Source organism: Carcharhinus amblyrhynchos, chromosome 14, assembly GCF_965287045.1.
Source record: "Carcharhinus amblyrhynchos chromosome 14, sCarAmb.v2.hapA, whole genome shotgun sequence".
NCBI lineage: Eukaryota > Metazoa > Chordata > Chondrichthyes > Carcharhiniformes > Carcharhinidae > Carcharhinus > Carcharhinus amblyrhynchos.
Genome location: NC_137337.1, coordinates 61,248,208 through 61,264,838, shown reverse-complemented (window position 1 = coordinate 61,264,838; position 16,631 = coordinate 61,248,208). Strand labels below are relative to the sequence as shown.

General features: G+C 44.7%; 1 protein-coding gene across 1 annotated transcript in view; it reads right to left on the bottom strand.

The window, feature by feature from the left end:
• The window catches only part of LOC145352727 (neutral alpha-glucosidase C-like), a 103,595-nt gene extending 86,964 nt beyond the window's left edge, over window positions 1–16,631 (bottom strand). The window contains exons 1-3 of the mRNA XM_080202982.1: window positions 16,403–16,631; window positions 14,467–14,529; window positions 3,429–3,537 (exon numbers count right to left, since the gene is read on the bottom strand). Of these exons, the coding sequence (XP_080059108.1) occupies window positions 3,429–3,537; window positions 14,467–14,529; window positions 16,403–16,440 (210 nt within the window). The 5' untranslated portion in view covers window positions 16,441–16,631. The remainder of the gene's footprint in view (window positions 1–3,428; window positions 3,538–14,466; window positions 14,530–16,402) is intronic.

The following is a 16,631-nucleotide window of genomic DNA, read 5'->3' as shown; positions in this document are numbered from 1 at the left end:
GACTACGCTGAGAGACTTTGCCGTCGCACCTCTCTCACATTCCTCAACCACCTCATACATCAGCTCTACAACAAATGCCGCATCCTGGAAATCAAGATAGGGTCCATATTCTCAACCTGCGCTCAGGACGTAGACCAGCTGCAAAACACTGCCACGCAGACAAGACAAATGAACTATGCCATCTACATGCACACCAAGAACAGGAAAGTTGAGAAACTCGGCATCATTACCAGCAGCAACCAAGCCGGTATCACAGTCGAAAACAGTACCACTGTAGGGAAGTCCACTGTCAACTTGTCGGACTATATACTTCAACCACTTGAAATCGAAGTTCTCAGCCAAGGGCTCAATTTTTGCCCCACCATCAAAATAGACCCCATCAGTCTCACAGCGATCACAGAGGAATTCATCAGACGAAAGAGGCTGCGGGAGTTCTTCCACAAACCCCAAGAGGCCAACAGCGAACACAATGAGACAGCCAATGAACTGGAACAGCTGACAGAGAGATCTGCGGTGCAGCAACCAAAGAGGAAAGCATTGAATTGGACTCCTCCAGAAGGCTGCTGCACTCGACTCGACCCCAGCCATCAGGAGATGCGCCAATGCTAGACTCATCAGCTGCACTCACAAGACATCCAAGCACAACACAACGCCATCTGCATTCTCAAGACCAACCGCAACATTGCCATCAAACCAGCAGACAAAAGAGGGGCCACCATCATACTGAATAGAACGGATAACTGCAAAGAAGTGTACCGACAACTGAACACTACAGACAGTTACCCGCAGATCCGACCAAAGAAAATACCCATCAACTCAGACTGATCAAGACCTTTGATCCGGACCTTGAGAGACTCTCCGTACTCTCATCCCACATACTCCCCACATTGGAGATCACTACTGGTTCCCAAAGATACACAAGGCTAACACACCCAGCTATCCCATCGCAACAGGCAATGGGACCCTGTGCGAGAACCTGTCCGGCTATGTCAAGGGCATCCTGAAACCCATTGTACAAAAAACCCCAGCCTTTGTTGCAACACTACGGACTTCCTACAGAAACTCAGCACACAAAGAGCAGTTGAACCAGGAGCACTCATCATCACAATAGATGTCTCGACACTCTACACCAGCATTCCCCACGATGATGGCATTGCTGCAACTGCCTCAGTACTCAACGCCAACAACTGCCAATCTCCAGATGCAATTTTACAACTCATCCACTTCATCCTAGACCACAATGTCTTCACCTTCAACAACCAATTCTTCATCCAGATACACGGAACAGCCATGGGGACCAAATTCGCACCTCAATATGCCAACTCTTCATGCACAGGTTCGAACAAGACTTCTTCACTGCACAGGACCTTCAACTGACGTTATACACTAGATACATTGATGACATTTTCTTCCTTTGGACTCATGGCAAACAATCACTGAAACAAGTATATGATGACACCAACAAGTTCCATCCCACTATCAGACTCACCATGGACTACTCTCCAGAATCGGTTGCATTCTTGGACACATGCATCCCCATCAAGGATGGTCACCTCAGCACTTCACTGTACTGCTCCACTTCTCCAGCTTCCACCCTAAACACGTTAAAGAAGCCATCCCTTACGGACAAGCCCTCTATATGCACAGGATGAGTACGATGAGGAGGATCGCAACAGACACCTCCAGACGCTGAAAGATGCCCTCATAAGAACAGGATATGGTGCTCCACTCACTGAGCGACAGTTCTGACGCGCCACAGAAAGAAACCACACTGACCACCTCAGAAGACAAACACGGGACACGACAGACAGAGTACCCTTCGTCATCCAGTACTTCCCCAGAGCAGAGAAGCTATGACATCTTTTCCGGAGCCTTCAACACGTCATCAATGAAGACGAACATCTCACCAAGGCCATTCCCACACCCCACTTCTTGCCTTCAAACAACCGCACAACCTCAAATAGACCATTGGCCGCAGCAAACTACCTAGCCTTCAGGAGAACAGTGACCAAGACACCACACAACCCTGCCACAGCAACTTCTGCAAGACATGCCAGATCGACATGGATGCCATCATCTCATGTGAGAACACCATCCACCAAGTATACGACACATTCACTTGCAACTTGGCCAACGTTGTCTATCTGATACACTGCAGGAAAGGATGCCCCAAGGCATGGTACATTGGGGAGAACATGCATACGCTATGACAACGAATGAATGAACACCGCTTGACAATCACCAGGCAGGAGTGTTCTTTTCCTATTGGGGAAAACTTCAGCAGTCATGGGCATTCAGCCTCTGATCTTTGGGTAAACAGTCTCCAAGGCAGCCTTCATGACACACGACAACGCAGAATCGCTGAACAGAAACAATAGCCAAGTTCCGCATACATGAGGACGCCCTCAACCGGGATCTTGGGTTCATGTCATACTATCTGTCACCCCCACAACTTGTCTGGGATCGCAAAATCTAATTGTCCTGGCTAGAGACAATACACATTTCTTTAAGCTGTGCTTAATCCTCTCTCCACTCACAATGTCTGGACCTTTAAGACTTGATTACCTATAAAGACTCGCATTCCAACCATTACCTTGTAAATTGGGTTTGTGTCTATATATGTCCTGTTTGTGAACACAACTCCCACTCACCTGATGAAGGAGCAGTGCTCTGAAAGCTTGTGGCTTGTGCTACCAAATAAACCTGTTGGACTTTTAACCTGGTCTTGTGAGACTTCTTACTGTTAATTTCACCAGCATATACTCATTACTAAGCCAACAATGTCTGGGCTGGCTTGGCCACGTTCACCAGATGAATGATGGTTGCATACTCAAACACCTTCTATACAGTGAAATAGCCACTGGTTCACGGCCTACTGGATGTCCATATCTCAGCTACGAGGATACCTCAAATGGGATATGAAGACGGGAGTCAATGATAATGACAACTGAGAAACAGTCGCCATTGATGGCTGTGACCTCTGGAAGCTGACTATATGGAAGGGCATTGGAAGAGAGATAAATGAAAAGCTAAGCTGGCTGAGAAGAGCACAGAGTGAGCAAAAGCTAATGTATCATGCATCTTCTCAGCCCACTGTCTTTCTCTGCAGCACATGCAGCTGAAAGTACCATGCCAAAGTGGGGCTCCTGAATTACTCCAGGCAATGACTAAAACAGAGTTGATCACGTCAGCACAGCATCTTCTCACAGGATGGAAGCTGCCACCACCAATCTCTGTGGTACCTTGTAAAATATTGTAACCCCAGTAATGTCCTGTACATAACACACCCCAGCCATTGCAACATTTTGAAATAAACTTGCTATTCTGTGTTTAAAATTCCTGCATCACTGTGACTAATAACCTTGTATCATGGGACTGCTATGACCATTCAGAGATTAAATCAGAATCCTTGTCTAGGTAATGCTAACCTTATTTTCTTCATTAAGAAGCTGCAATGTAGCTCCATCCCCTGACAGTTCCAACGTGTCCAACAAGGCACAATATGGAGAATTTCCTGGTAGCAACTTCTTCTGACGTCTGGAGGAGTGGGAAAACAACAGTTTCATACAATATATAAGAACTATGAACTTATGCAGAAATGTCAACCTTCCATCATGATAATCACATATTCAACTCCAGCCACAAGTATAACCGAGTTGGGACAAGTTGTCTCAACTCTTCATGGTAATCTTAGAAGAAGGGTATAATGTACTGACAGCAACAACAGAGTCACCTGCATATATCTAAGATTCAACACTAGTCAAACAAGCTTTGTTTCCAACCTGTTGTTCCTTTTTTCTGAAAGGCACTGACAATTGCAGGAGTTCCACATCTTGCTCAGGTTATTATTCTTCAAAGGCAAACTTGGACAAGGAGGTCAGAATGCTACGTGAATTTGAGAATCACAGCAGACCAGGAAAACAGAGTCGCTACAATGCATAGGAGGCCATTCAGCCCGTTGAGTTGGCACCAACCCTCTGAACAGCATGCTAGCCTTGCCTGAGATGAGAGCTCAGGATGCAGCAGAGTGGCCAAAGCAGTTCCTACTCAGTTATGTGGCGTAGGCTGGGGTGGTGTGGGATCTTGTCCAATCAGCATGCAAACTAAGGACTGGGCATCAATGTTGTGGCCAGGACACAAGACAATGGGCAGCTGCAGATGATGAATGGACAAAGAGTAGTCCTTAGTCACAAATGCTAACTCTCAAGTCTCAACCTTTGACACTACAGTTAAGAAGACACATGGTTCATGGAGCCTGGTGATCTCTCTGTCTTTCCTCTTGCAGATAGGCAGCAGGAAAGAAGGCGACATCAATGGTGGCATTTGGCTTGCCTAAGGTAGGAGCAAAACCATGAACAGAATAGGGTGGCAAGGCCTGCTTTGCATGCAAAGCATGAACCCCTGAAAGCCACTGCTTATAGGCACTTCGCTAAGCCCAAGGTCTACAGGTGGAGTTTGACACACCTCCGGATGTCTCAGAACCAGTATCGCCAAAGGAACTGGTTGGTCACATCTGCCAGCTTCTGAAGAACTTGGTGCCATGGGGTCTTGGAGGGCATCCACTGCCAGTATTACTGAAAGTTACTGTGGCAATCAATATTTACGTCGGTGGGTCCTTCCAGGGCACCACAAATGACCTCTGTGGGATTTCATAAGCCTCCGCACACAAGTGCATCCAGGAAGTCAGGGTGCAATCTTCACGAGGGCACACAACATTGTGCATTTCAACCAAGATCGGGCAAGTCAGGAAGCAAGGGCAATGGGATTTGCGCAGATTGCTAGTTTTTCATGTGTGCAACATACCATCAACTGCATTCACATGGCACCCAGAGCTCCATGGCATCAAGCTGTCAACTATTTGAGCTGCTACGGCTTTCAGTTGCTGAATGTTCAGATGGTCTGTGACCATTCCAAACACATTCTATAGGGGTGTGTTTAATTCCCAGAGATTGTGGATGACTCCTACATTCTTAGCCGCTCTCAGATCCCTGACATTTTTCAGGATCCACAGAGACTTCAGGGTTGGCTCCTCAGGAATAAGGACTATCCACTGAGGACATGGCTGATGACATCTATGCAGAAGCTACAAAGTGCAGCAGAGACAAGATACAAGGCTTATGCTGCAACTCATTTTTGGTCACCACTTCAGATTGACAGGAACACCGCTCATCATAACAAGGATTCATAGAAAGGATGAAATTAGTGGGAGTTTATTTACAGAAGTGAATGTAATGTCAAAGTGATTAACATTCATTCCAATGTGGCCAAATGGACCACCTAAGATGGCAATTTACAAGACCACACTGGGATAATTGGCCAAGTACAAAAACAGACAGGCTACAGCCTTAAAAAAAGCTGGACAGAGTTAAACAGGCTGCAGCTGCAAACCTTTGAATACGGTAAGAAGTCTCACAACACCAGGTTGAAATCCAACAGGTTCATTTGGTAGCAAAAGCCACTGGCTTTTGGAGTGCTACTCCTTCGTCAGGTGAGTGGGAGTTCTGTTCACAAACAGGGCATATAAAGACACAAACTCAATTTACAGAATAATGATTGGAATGCAAGTCTTTACAGCTAATCAAGCCTTAAAGGTACAGGCAAGACTGTTCTGTGGCCAAAAGGACCATCTAAAATAGTGATTTGTAAAGCACTCTAGGACAGCTGGGCAAGGACTAAACCGACAGGCTGCAGTTTAAAGACAGAGACAAACAGGCTGCAACCCCAACGAGTGAATAAACAGGATATGGGTCATCTCCAGGATGAAAGGGACTTTATAGTCACACTGGGTTGTTTCATCTCCAGGTTGTGTACCAGACATAAGGACACCGTGAACCCTTATTTAGGAGGGAGGTATGTGACCAATGTGCCTCCAGCACCTACAAACACAGACATGGCCATCTGGGACACACCCAGAGATCGGTGTGGGAGCACTTGATTGGACTCTTATCGATCAGGGTGATCAAGTCCTGATCAACTGATTGGCAATGACCAAAAGGGGCGTGAAATCAAATGGGGTATAAAGGGTGCTGCGCAACCAGGAATCTCTCTCTCTCTGACCCCACGAACGAGCTACAACAATGGTAAACATCACCAGCGACGATGAGCACAAGGAGAGCCACCACACCCAAGAAGGAAGGAAGACCAGGGCCACAGTGCCAGACCAGACCAAAGGACCAGACTATGCAGATGACTACCAAGACCAATGCACAGATAAAGGCCAATATCTGCTTGGGTACTTGCCAGTCACGCAAAGTTAAGTGAAGGTCTTGTATTGGACTTGAATTCTAGTATTTTCTGTAAGAAACTTATTGTTGGTCAGGTGGATGATTATTGATTGTGTGGGTTTAAATAAATATTGGTTGTACTAACAAGACATCTACTCAAAGTTATCTGTCCACTCTATAAGGGTTAAAACAGACTGTGCGGCAGGCAACAGTTCTCTTCCTGTTGGGGAACACTTCAGTGGTCATGGGCATTCGGCCTCGGATCTTCAGGTAAGCGTTCTCCAAGGCAGCCTTCACAGCACGTGACGGCACAGAGTCGCTGAACAGAGACTGATAGTCAAGTTCCACACACGAGGACAGCCTCAACTGGGATCTTGGGTTCATGTCACACTATCTGTAACCCCCACGACTTGCCTGGACTTGCAAAATCTCACTAACTTTCCTGCATGGAAATAATACACATCTCTTTAATCTGTGCTTAATGCTCTCTCCACTCTCACTGTCTGCACCTTTAAGGCTTGATTACCTGTAAAGACTTGCACTCCAATCATTATTCTGTAAATTGAGTTTGTGTCTTTATCTGCTCTGTTTGTGAGCAGAACTCCCACTCACCTGATGAAGGAGCAGCGCTCCGAAAGCTAGTGCCTTTTGCTACCAAATTAACCTGCTGGGCTTTAACCTGCTGTTGTGAGACTTATTACTGTTTATCCAGTCCAACTCCGTCATCTCCAAATCATGACTTTTGAATACACAAGAAACAGGCATCCTAAAGACAATGGACATGCTCTGGTCAAACATACTTATTTACCAGACAAAGGGGGGACCTTAACGTGTATTTGGGAGGGATACGTGCCACCAGCACCTACTGGCATGGCCATTGGGTACACAGCCAGAAATTGGTGTGGCAGCACCTGATTGGATCTTATCAATCAAGGTGATCAGGACCCAATCGATTGATTGGCAATAATCAAGAGACCACCCAAAAGGGTACGAAACCAATGAGCAATGAAAGGTGCTGCACAACAGAAGAATCTCTCTGACTCTCTCCCCAAGGAATGAACAACAACAATGGTGAGAATCACCAGCAACAACCAGCGCAAGGAGAGCCACCACACCAAAGAACGAAGAAAGACCAGAACCAGACTACATAGAGGACAACAGAGATCAACATGCAGAAAAAGACCAATATCTGCCTGGGTACTTGCTAGACACACAAAAGTTAAGTCAGGGTCTAGTTTTGAACTTGAACTTTCATGATCTATAAGAAACAGTATTGATTGTTTGTGTGATTAATATCAATTGTGTGTGCAAATAAATCTTACAGTGCTACCAAGAAGTCTACTCGCAATTCTTTGTCCAGTGTATAAGGGTTAAAACAAACTGTGCGGCAGGCACAGGCAACACCAAGCTGTGCAATTACAACTTCTTAACCTTCCTTATCCTGTTGCTATGTCTTGGTGCATTGCAAACACCCACAACAGAGGTGGAGTCAGCCTGCTGACTTCAAAACCTGGTTACGCATGATATCTTGGTATCACAGTTGCCTTGGTATCTCTTGAGGGCTGTGACCTGGGGAGTCCCGTCCTGCTTTCAAAGTCCTGTTGTGTGGCAGTGCCACTCTTGCCTATGGAGCTGGAGCAGTTCCAGGAAATGCTTCCAGAAAGAAAGAATTTAAATGGGTGGGACAGTCCCAAAGTCACCTGGGTGAATAGCACCACGAGCTGCCCCAGATGATCTTCCTCCCTCTGATTGTCTGAGGCTGCCTCCCCGAGAGGGACAGCTGCAGTGAGCTCAAGGAGTCCACCATTCCACCACCCAGCACTGACGCTGGTGGATGCTCATAACAGCCTCTGACATGGAATGCAGCCCCTACAGTGGTGCAGGACAGAAGGTCTCTATGGCGGCCATCACACAACAAATATTGACCTCAGTGTGTTGGCCTGTTGACACAACCACCTTAGTCTAAAGGCAGATCCTTTGCAATCTGAGGAATGCAGCAGACACCCCCTGATTTTTCCTATCTTACATTTGGAACTCCAGCAACTGAGACATGACTGAGTCCAGAGGCTCATCATCTTATTCTGGATTAGCTGATTTCTGGCCTCCAGCAATCCTCCCAGTGCCAGCACTTATGGATGCCCTGTCTTTGCACGCTGTAGATTAGACAGAGCGATGTGCTCACCAGATTATGATCCTAAGGCTACTCTAGGACTAAGTCCCACCTAGTTCAGTCTCTGTAGGGTCTGGCTGAGCACTGTGATGGTTCTTCTATTTCAGGCTCTGTGAATTCAGGTCCATGCTACTGTCGAAACTGGAGTCGAGCACCTGGCCCCTGGACCCCTTCAACAGCTTTACGATGTGCCTTCTAAAGAAAGGAGAGATCATTGGTGAATGGCAAGGACTTGAGAAGCAGTAGACATTATTCACAGCAGATGGATGTTGTAGTGCTGGGTCCTCACTTGGTAGAGCACTGCCAACGTCACCATCAGCACAGGAACAGGTCACTTCCTCATTTGAATGGTTCTCCCCTCAAAGTCTGCGTAGACCTTCAGTTTTGGCATCTCTCCATCCATTTGGGATCTCTTGTGTGTGCCGGCTAGCCCTACACGGGCGGTATGGTGGCACAGTGGTTAGCATTGCTGCCTCACAGCGCCAGAAACCTGGGTTTGATTCCAGGCTTGGGTCACTGTCAGTGTGGAGTTTGCACATTCTCCCTGTGTCTGCGTGGGGTTCCTCTGGGCGCTCCAGTTTTCTCCCACAGTCCAAAGATGTGCAGGTTAGGCAGATTGGCCATGCTAAATTGCCCCTTAGTGTCAGGAAGACTAGCTAGGGTAAATGCATGGGGGGATTGACCTGATGATATTGTGGTCAGCACAGACTCAATGGGCCGAATGGCCTCCTTCTGCACTGTTGGATTTTATGATTCTCTGAAGATAGATGAAGGGAGTCTAAGCAGGACATATGCCAGGACAATTGAAAAGGATGCCTGGCATGTGTGAATGGGACCACAGAGGTGATGAGGATACTACTTGTAGGGGAAGTGAAACCGTGTCTGGGAGTTAATGAGCTGGCATCAAGTGAGATCCCTGTAGATGTGTGATGGGTCTGTGAGTTTGAGAGTGATGAAAAGACTAACTTACTCTGGCAGAAGACAGGAGTTTATTCATCCTCTTGAGGTAATGGATGACTGTCCTCTTCTCCAAGGTACTGGCACTGGTCTCTGCTGCCAGAGCCTCCCAAGCTGGATGTCACCTTGATTGCAGGTCTTTGCCCAGAGAGTGGTACAGTACAAGATAGCAGGCCTTCACTATTTCCAGCATGCATTGAGGAGGGTGTGAGTAGAGTTGGGTGCTGAATGTTTCCTGGGTCATAGAGGTTTACAGCATGGAAACAGGCCCTTCAGCCCAACTTGTCCATACTGCTTCTTTTTTTAACCACTAAGCTAGTCCCAATTGTTCACGTCTGGCCCATATACCACTATATCCATCTTACCCAGATAACTGTCTAAACGCCTCTTAAAAGCCAAAACTGTAACCGCCTCTACTACTATCTCTGACAGCTTGTTCCAGACACTCACCACCCTCTGTGTGAAATAATTGCCCCTCTTAGACCCTTTTGGATCTCTCCCCTCTCATCTTAAACATATACCCTCTAGTTTTAGAATCCCCTACCTTTGGGAAAAGATATTGACTATCTAACAGATCTATGCCCCTCATTATTTTATAGATTTCTGTAAGATTACCCCTAAGCCTCCTACGCTCCAGGGAAACAAGTCCCAATCTATCCAGCCTCTCCTTACAACTCAAATCAAGTCCCAGTACCATCCTAGTAAATTTTTTCTGCACTCTTTCTAGTTTAATAATATCCTTTCTATAACAGGGTAACCAGAACTGTACACAGTATTTCAAGTGTGGCTTTACCGATGTCTTGTACAACTTCAACATGGCACCCCAACTCTTGTCCCAACACCAATCTTGATGTCATCTGCAAATTTACTAACCATGCCTACTAAATTCTCATCCAAATCATCAATATAAATGACGAATAACAGCAGACTCAGCACTGATCCCTGAGACACACTGTTGGCACAGGCCTCCAGTTTGAAATACAACCCTCTACAACATCCCTCTATCTTCTGTCAAGAAACCAATTTTGTATCCATTTGGCTACCTCACCCTGGATTCCATGAGATTTAGCATTATGCAACAACTTACCATATGGTACCATGTCAAAGGCCTTGCTAAAGCCCATACAGACAACATCAACTGCACTGTCCTCATCTATCTTCTTGGTTACCCCTTCAAAAAACTCAGATTTGTGAGGCATGATTTTCCACTTACAAAGCCATGTTTTCTGTCCCTAATCAGTTCTTTATCTCTAAATGCCTGTAGATCCTGTCTCTCAAAATACCTTCTAACAACTTACCCACCACAGATGTGAGGCTCACCAGCCTGTAGTTCCCAACCTTTCCCTGCAACTCTTCTTAAACAAAGGCACGTTTGCCACCTTCCAATCTTCAGGCACTTCACCTGTGACTATCGATGGTTCAAATATCTCTGCTAGGGGACCCGCAATTTCCTCCCTAGCCTCCCAGTGTTCTGAGGTGCACTTCATCAGGTTCCGGGGATTTATCTATCCTGATGAGCTTTAAGATTTCCAGCAGCTCCTTCTCTGTTATATGTACATCCTCAAGACATCACTATTTATTTCCCCAAGTTCCTTAACATCTATGCTTTTCTCAACAGTAAACACTGAAGACAAATATTCATTTAGGATCTCACCCATCTCTTGTGGGTCTGCGCATAGATGACCTTGTTGATCCTTAAGAGGTCCTACTCTCTCCCTAGTTACTCTTTTGCCCTTTATGTATTTGTAGAAGCTTTTTGGATTCTCCTTTGCCTTATCTGCCAAAACAATCTTATGTCCCCTTTTTGCCCTCCTGATTTCTCTCACCTCTACTCCTACACACTCTATACACTTCAAGGGATCCACTTGATCCCAGCTGCCTATGCATGTCATGTGCCTCCTTCTTCTCCTTGACCAGGCCTTAATATCCCGAGTCATCCAAGGTTCCCTACTTCTGGCAGCCTTGCCCTTCACTCTGAGAAGAATGTGCTTACCCTGAACCCTGGTTAACACTCTTTTGTAAGCTTCCCACTTACCAGACATCCCTTTGCCTTCCCAAAGACTACCCCAATTAACTGTTGAAAGTTCCTGCCTGATATCATCAAAATTGGCCTTGCCCCAATTTAGAATTTTAACTTTTGGGCCAAACCTATTACTCTCCATAGCTATCTTAAAACTAATAGAATTATGGTCATTGGTCCCAAAGTGATTCCTCACTAACACTTCTGTCACTTCCTTTTTCTTATTTCCCAAGAGGAGATCAAGTTTTGCCCCCTCTCTAGTCAGGCCATCCACATACTGAATGAGAAATTCCTCCTGAATACACTCAACAAATGTCTCTCCATCCAAGCCTCTAATACTATGGCTGTCCCAGTCAATGTTAGGAAAGTTAAAATCTCCTACTATTACCACCCTACGTTTCTTGGAGCTATCTGTAATCTCTTTATATATTTGCTCTTCAATTTCCCGCCAATTGTTTGGGGGCCTATAGCAGAATCCTATCAAAGTGACTTATTTCCCTTCTTATTTCTCAGTTCAACCCATACAGACTCAGTGGGCGAACCCTCAGATATATCTCCTCTCAGTACTGCCATGATGTTTTCCTTAATCAAAAATGCAACTTCCACTCCTCTCTTACCTCCTGTTCTATCTTTCCTATAGCATTTGTACCCTGGAACATTGAGCTGCCAGTCCTATCCTTCCCTTAGCTACATTTCAGTAATTGCTGCAATATCTCAGTCCCATGTACCTGTCCATGCCCTGATCTGCCTTGCCTGTCAGACCTCTTACATTGAAATAAACACAGTTTAATCTGGACTTCCCTTGCTCTCTGTCTTGCTTTTGCCTGATCTGTCTAGCACTAGGATTACTGACATTGCCTTTACGATTTAATGTGCTCTCTTTAACTTCTGTGCTCTCTTCAACCTTCTCTTCTGTCTCCCTATTGCTTTGGATCCCACCCCCTGCCAAGGTAGTTTAAACCCACCCAGCTATACCCTCATCCAGATCATTAATAAAAATTACAAACAGCAGTGGCCCCAAAACAGATCCCTGAGGCACACCACTCGTAACCGAACTCCATGACGAATATTTACCATCAACCACCACCCTCTGTCTCCTATCTGCTAGCCAATTCCTGATCCAATTTCCTAGATTACCCTCAATCCCATACATCTGCATTTTCTGCAGAAGCCTACCATGGTGAACCTTATCAAACGCCTTACCAAAATCCATATATACCACGTCAACTGCCTTACCCCCATCCACCTCTTTGGTCACTTTCTCAAAAAACTCAATAAGGTTAGTAAGGCACAACCTACCTGCTACAAAACCATGCTGACTATCTCCAATTAATTCATTACTCTCCAAATAACTATGAAACATATAAGATAATTAGAGGTTTAGATAGGGTGGATAGTGATAGCCTTTTTCCTTGGATGGAGAAAGCTAGCATGAGGGGGCATGGCTTTAAATTAAGGGGTGGTAGTTATAGGACGGATGTCAGGGGTAGGTTCTTTACCCAGAGGGTGGTGAGGGATTGGAATGCCCTGCCAGCTGCAGTTATAAATGTGCCTAGTTTGGGGGCGTTTAAGAGATCTGTGGATAGGTTTATGGACGAAAAGGGATTGGTTTAGATTAGCGGGTCATTGTTTTTTTTTAACTGGTCGGCGCAACATCGTGGGCCGAAGGGCCTGTTCTGCGCTGTAGTGTTCTATGTTCTATGAGTGGCTCTAGCAAATCTCCCTACCAGGGTATCAGTACCCCTCCAGTTCAAGTGTAACCCTTCCTTTTTGAACAGGTTAGCCTTCCCCAGAAGAGATCCCAATGATCCAAAAACCTAAATCCTTGCCCCCTGCACCAGTTCTCAAGCCATGCATTCATCTGCAAAACCTTCCCATTCCTACTCTCACTAGCACATGGCACCAATTGTAGTCCTCAAAATTACTAACTTCGAGGTCTTCTGCCCAAGTCTCTACATTCACACTTCAGGACCTCATCCCTTTTCCTATCTATGTCATTGGAAACAATATGTGTAATGACTTCTGGATGCTCACACTCCTCCTTAAGAATGTCCTTGACTCTGGCACTGGGGAGGCAAAACACCATCCTGGAGTCTCAATCATGGCCTCCGAAACCCATATCTGTGCCTCTAACGAGTGAGTCCCCTGTAACTACTGCTCGCTTGCTCTTTGCCCGACCCTGTTCTACAGCAAAGTAGGTGTCGTGCCACAGGCCTGGCTGCTGCTGGTATCTCCCCTTGACAGGCTATCCTCAACAGTATCCAAAATTGTATTCCTTCTTGAAAGGGGCTACAGTACATGATAGCAGGGCTCCACTGTGTCCAGCATGTGTTGAGAGGGGTGTGAGTAAACTTGGGTGCTGAATGTTTCCTGGGTTTGGCAGCCATGTGATACGGCATGGAACTCATGCCTGCAAACAGTTTTCACCAAGTGACCCATTATATGGCATGGAAAGCTGCTACTGCCATCAGTGGACTAAACGCCATGTTCCCAGATCGAAATTGGACATTGCCAATTTCTGAGATGATTCCACCCTATGAGTATGGGTCAACAGGCGAGCTCAGTTAAGTCAGAATTAAGTTCAAGCCCCGCTCCAAAGACCTAAGCACATCATCTATAAAAATGATGGTAAGATGGTATCTTAACTATTTTTCCATACCTACGTTATATAGAAAATTGGCTGATCTCATTGTCAAAGCTGTATATCGTTTATTTATTTACTGTAGATAAAATAAGTCAATTAGTTGGGTTCAGTTATTCCTCATCTCAATAGTGTTCAAACATGGTGAAATATGCAATATTTAGCATTGGCACATAGAGTAACAGTTTTTTGTTAAGATCCCTAAATCCTGTGAACGTTAACCTAGACATTGGGCAGTAAGAGGTTAGTTGAACACGAGGTTCACTTGCAAAAGAAGCTGATCATGTTGACCTAGAGAGTTTCTAATGTCAAAGTTGACAGTTTTTCAAATTCCAATGTGATTATGGACAACTTTCACCTTTATGAGCATAAACGTTAGATTGGGATGGACCGTAAATGTAAAGAATGCAAGATGGGATTAATGAACTGATAGCTTCCAATGAATGAGATATACCTGTAGAACGCAATGTCCCCAGAGGTCTTGAACTTGTTGCTCTCAACTGCTTCAGCAAGTGCACTATTGGGGTGGAAAAATAGAATTTATTCTTGTTACTGCTTCTACATTTAAAATACTTTTATACATCATCTCTGCATTGCTGATTGGGTGACCACCTTTTGGAACATCTCTGTTCAGTCTGCAAATATGATCCGAAGTTTCTGGTTCTTTGCATTTTAATTCACATCTTGCTCACACTGTTTTTTTGCCATGTTCTGTTTTAAATCTTGATTTTCACATTTTTGCTTTTGGACAGAGCTGTTCATTATTCTGGCATATATACTCACTCTTGACAATTACTTTGCTTCTTTACTATAACCATTACCACTCCCATTGCATTTTGTTCTATTACTTCTTTGACATTTCAGTTCTCTGGCCTGCTACCCTTCTCAGGCAATATCTTTCTTTCCACTCCCCCGGCCCAAAACCCTTTATGTGCCTTTCGGCAGCATAAAATCCAACACATTTCTATGCTTCTGAAGAAGTCATATTCAATCTGAAGCCTCAACTCCTTTGTCTCACCACAGATGCTGCCAATCTGCCAAGTATAAGTTTCTGTTTTTATTTTAGAATTGTAGCAGAATTTTGCTTTTACGTTTAACAGAAGATCAATTTGAGATAAATATAAAAGATAAACAAAAAGAATTTAAACTACTTGTTCAAAAGAAGATAAACTTCCAAGAGGTATCTTTGATGCAGGTTTTCTCAATGGCTCTTCTTCAGGGACTGACTGTAAACCCAGCAGTGAGCACCACTTGAACCTGGCGCTGCTAGAGCCACCCATCTGCCAGCAGCTCACAAAGTCAGCACTTCCTCACTGGCATCTTTTTGGCAAAACAATTAAACTAGATCAAATAAACTGAGGGACTAAGGAAAAGGGCAGCCCCTTAAAAAAGGCCGAAGCAAACAAAAACAAAGCATAATGGAAATTACATCAAATCAAAATGTGATTAAGAGGATCAATAAAACACATCAGGCCCAATGGGCACAGAAGGCCTCAAAGGTCCCCCTGGACTCCACATACTCGCTCTCCAGAGACACCCGGCCACGAAGGTAACTGCAGTAGAGGGGCCTCCTCATTAGGGAAGGTGCCTTGCTCTTAACCAATTAACACCCAATCAAATGTTAAATGGTTGCAGGTGTGGTATTTACTGAGTCTTTGGAGGGCGTGGTTGGAAAAATTCTGCCTCATGATTTTTTCACATTATAATGAAGCTCATCCACACAACTGCCACTGCAAACCTCTTACCTACTCCCTTTTCATTGACAGCTCTCCCATCTATCAGTGTTCTATGTGTATTCAGATATTCCATAATTTGTAGGTTCTCTCCTCAATTTATCTAATCTGTGAGGTAGTCTGCCTACTATGTAGTTTTACACTAGAAGACCTCTTTCCACTACGCAATACTCTGCTTGAGATTAACAATTTTTATAAGTAAAAAATTTTAAGTCTTCATACTTGATTATCTGATAATAAGTTGTTTCCATCATCAAAGCAATGAAGTTAAAAGGTTTGCCAAAGACATACCAACTGTTGCCTATTTTGATTATTAGGGAGAGTGGGCAACTTCTCTGTTCTTTAATAACATACATAAGAAATCAGAATAGAAATTTCTATTTCAATGACTTTGTGCAACTTATTGTCCCTGCCATATGTTGCATGAGAATCCTCTGACTTGTCAGTTTTTTGAGAAGTGTTTTGTTTTCCAGTTTTTGTTAGTGGCCTAGATTGACATTTTTATATATAGAACTGTAGCTATAAGATAGATAGATGGATATTGATAGTTAAAAATAGATATCACTTAGAAAACGAAGTGAATAAGTAACAGCCAGTCGTAATAACTGGCCCATGGTCAGTCTGTTTACATGTAAGTTGCGTACTCTATAACTGTACCTGGCCTCCTCAGTATTTTCAATACTGGATTCCATCATACTTCGGTTCCGTGCTTCAGTCACCCTTGTGTGTTGCTAGACTGTCAGCATTGAACAGAGTATTCGAACAGCTGATCTTTTTACGAGGTGACTTATCTTTTAGATGTTCTGCCAACTGCTCACAGGCCTCTCCTCTGTTACCTTTGACTTCCTTGACCCGTCACAGAAGGGATTGCTGGGAATTGTAGGCT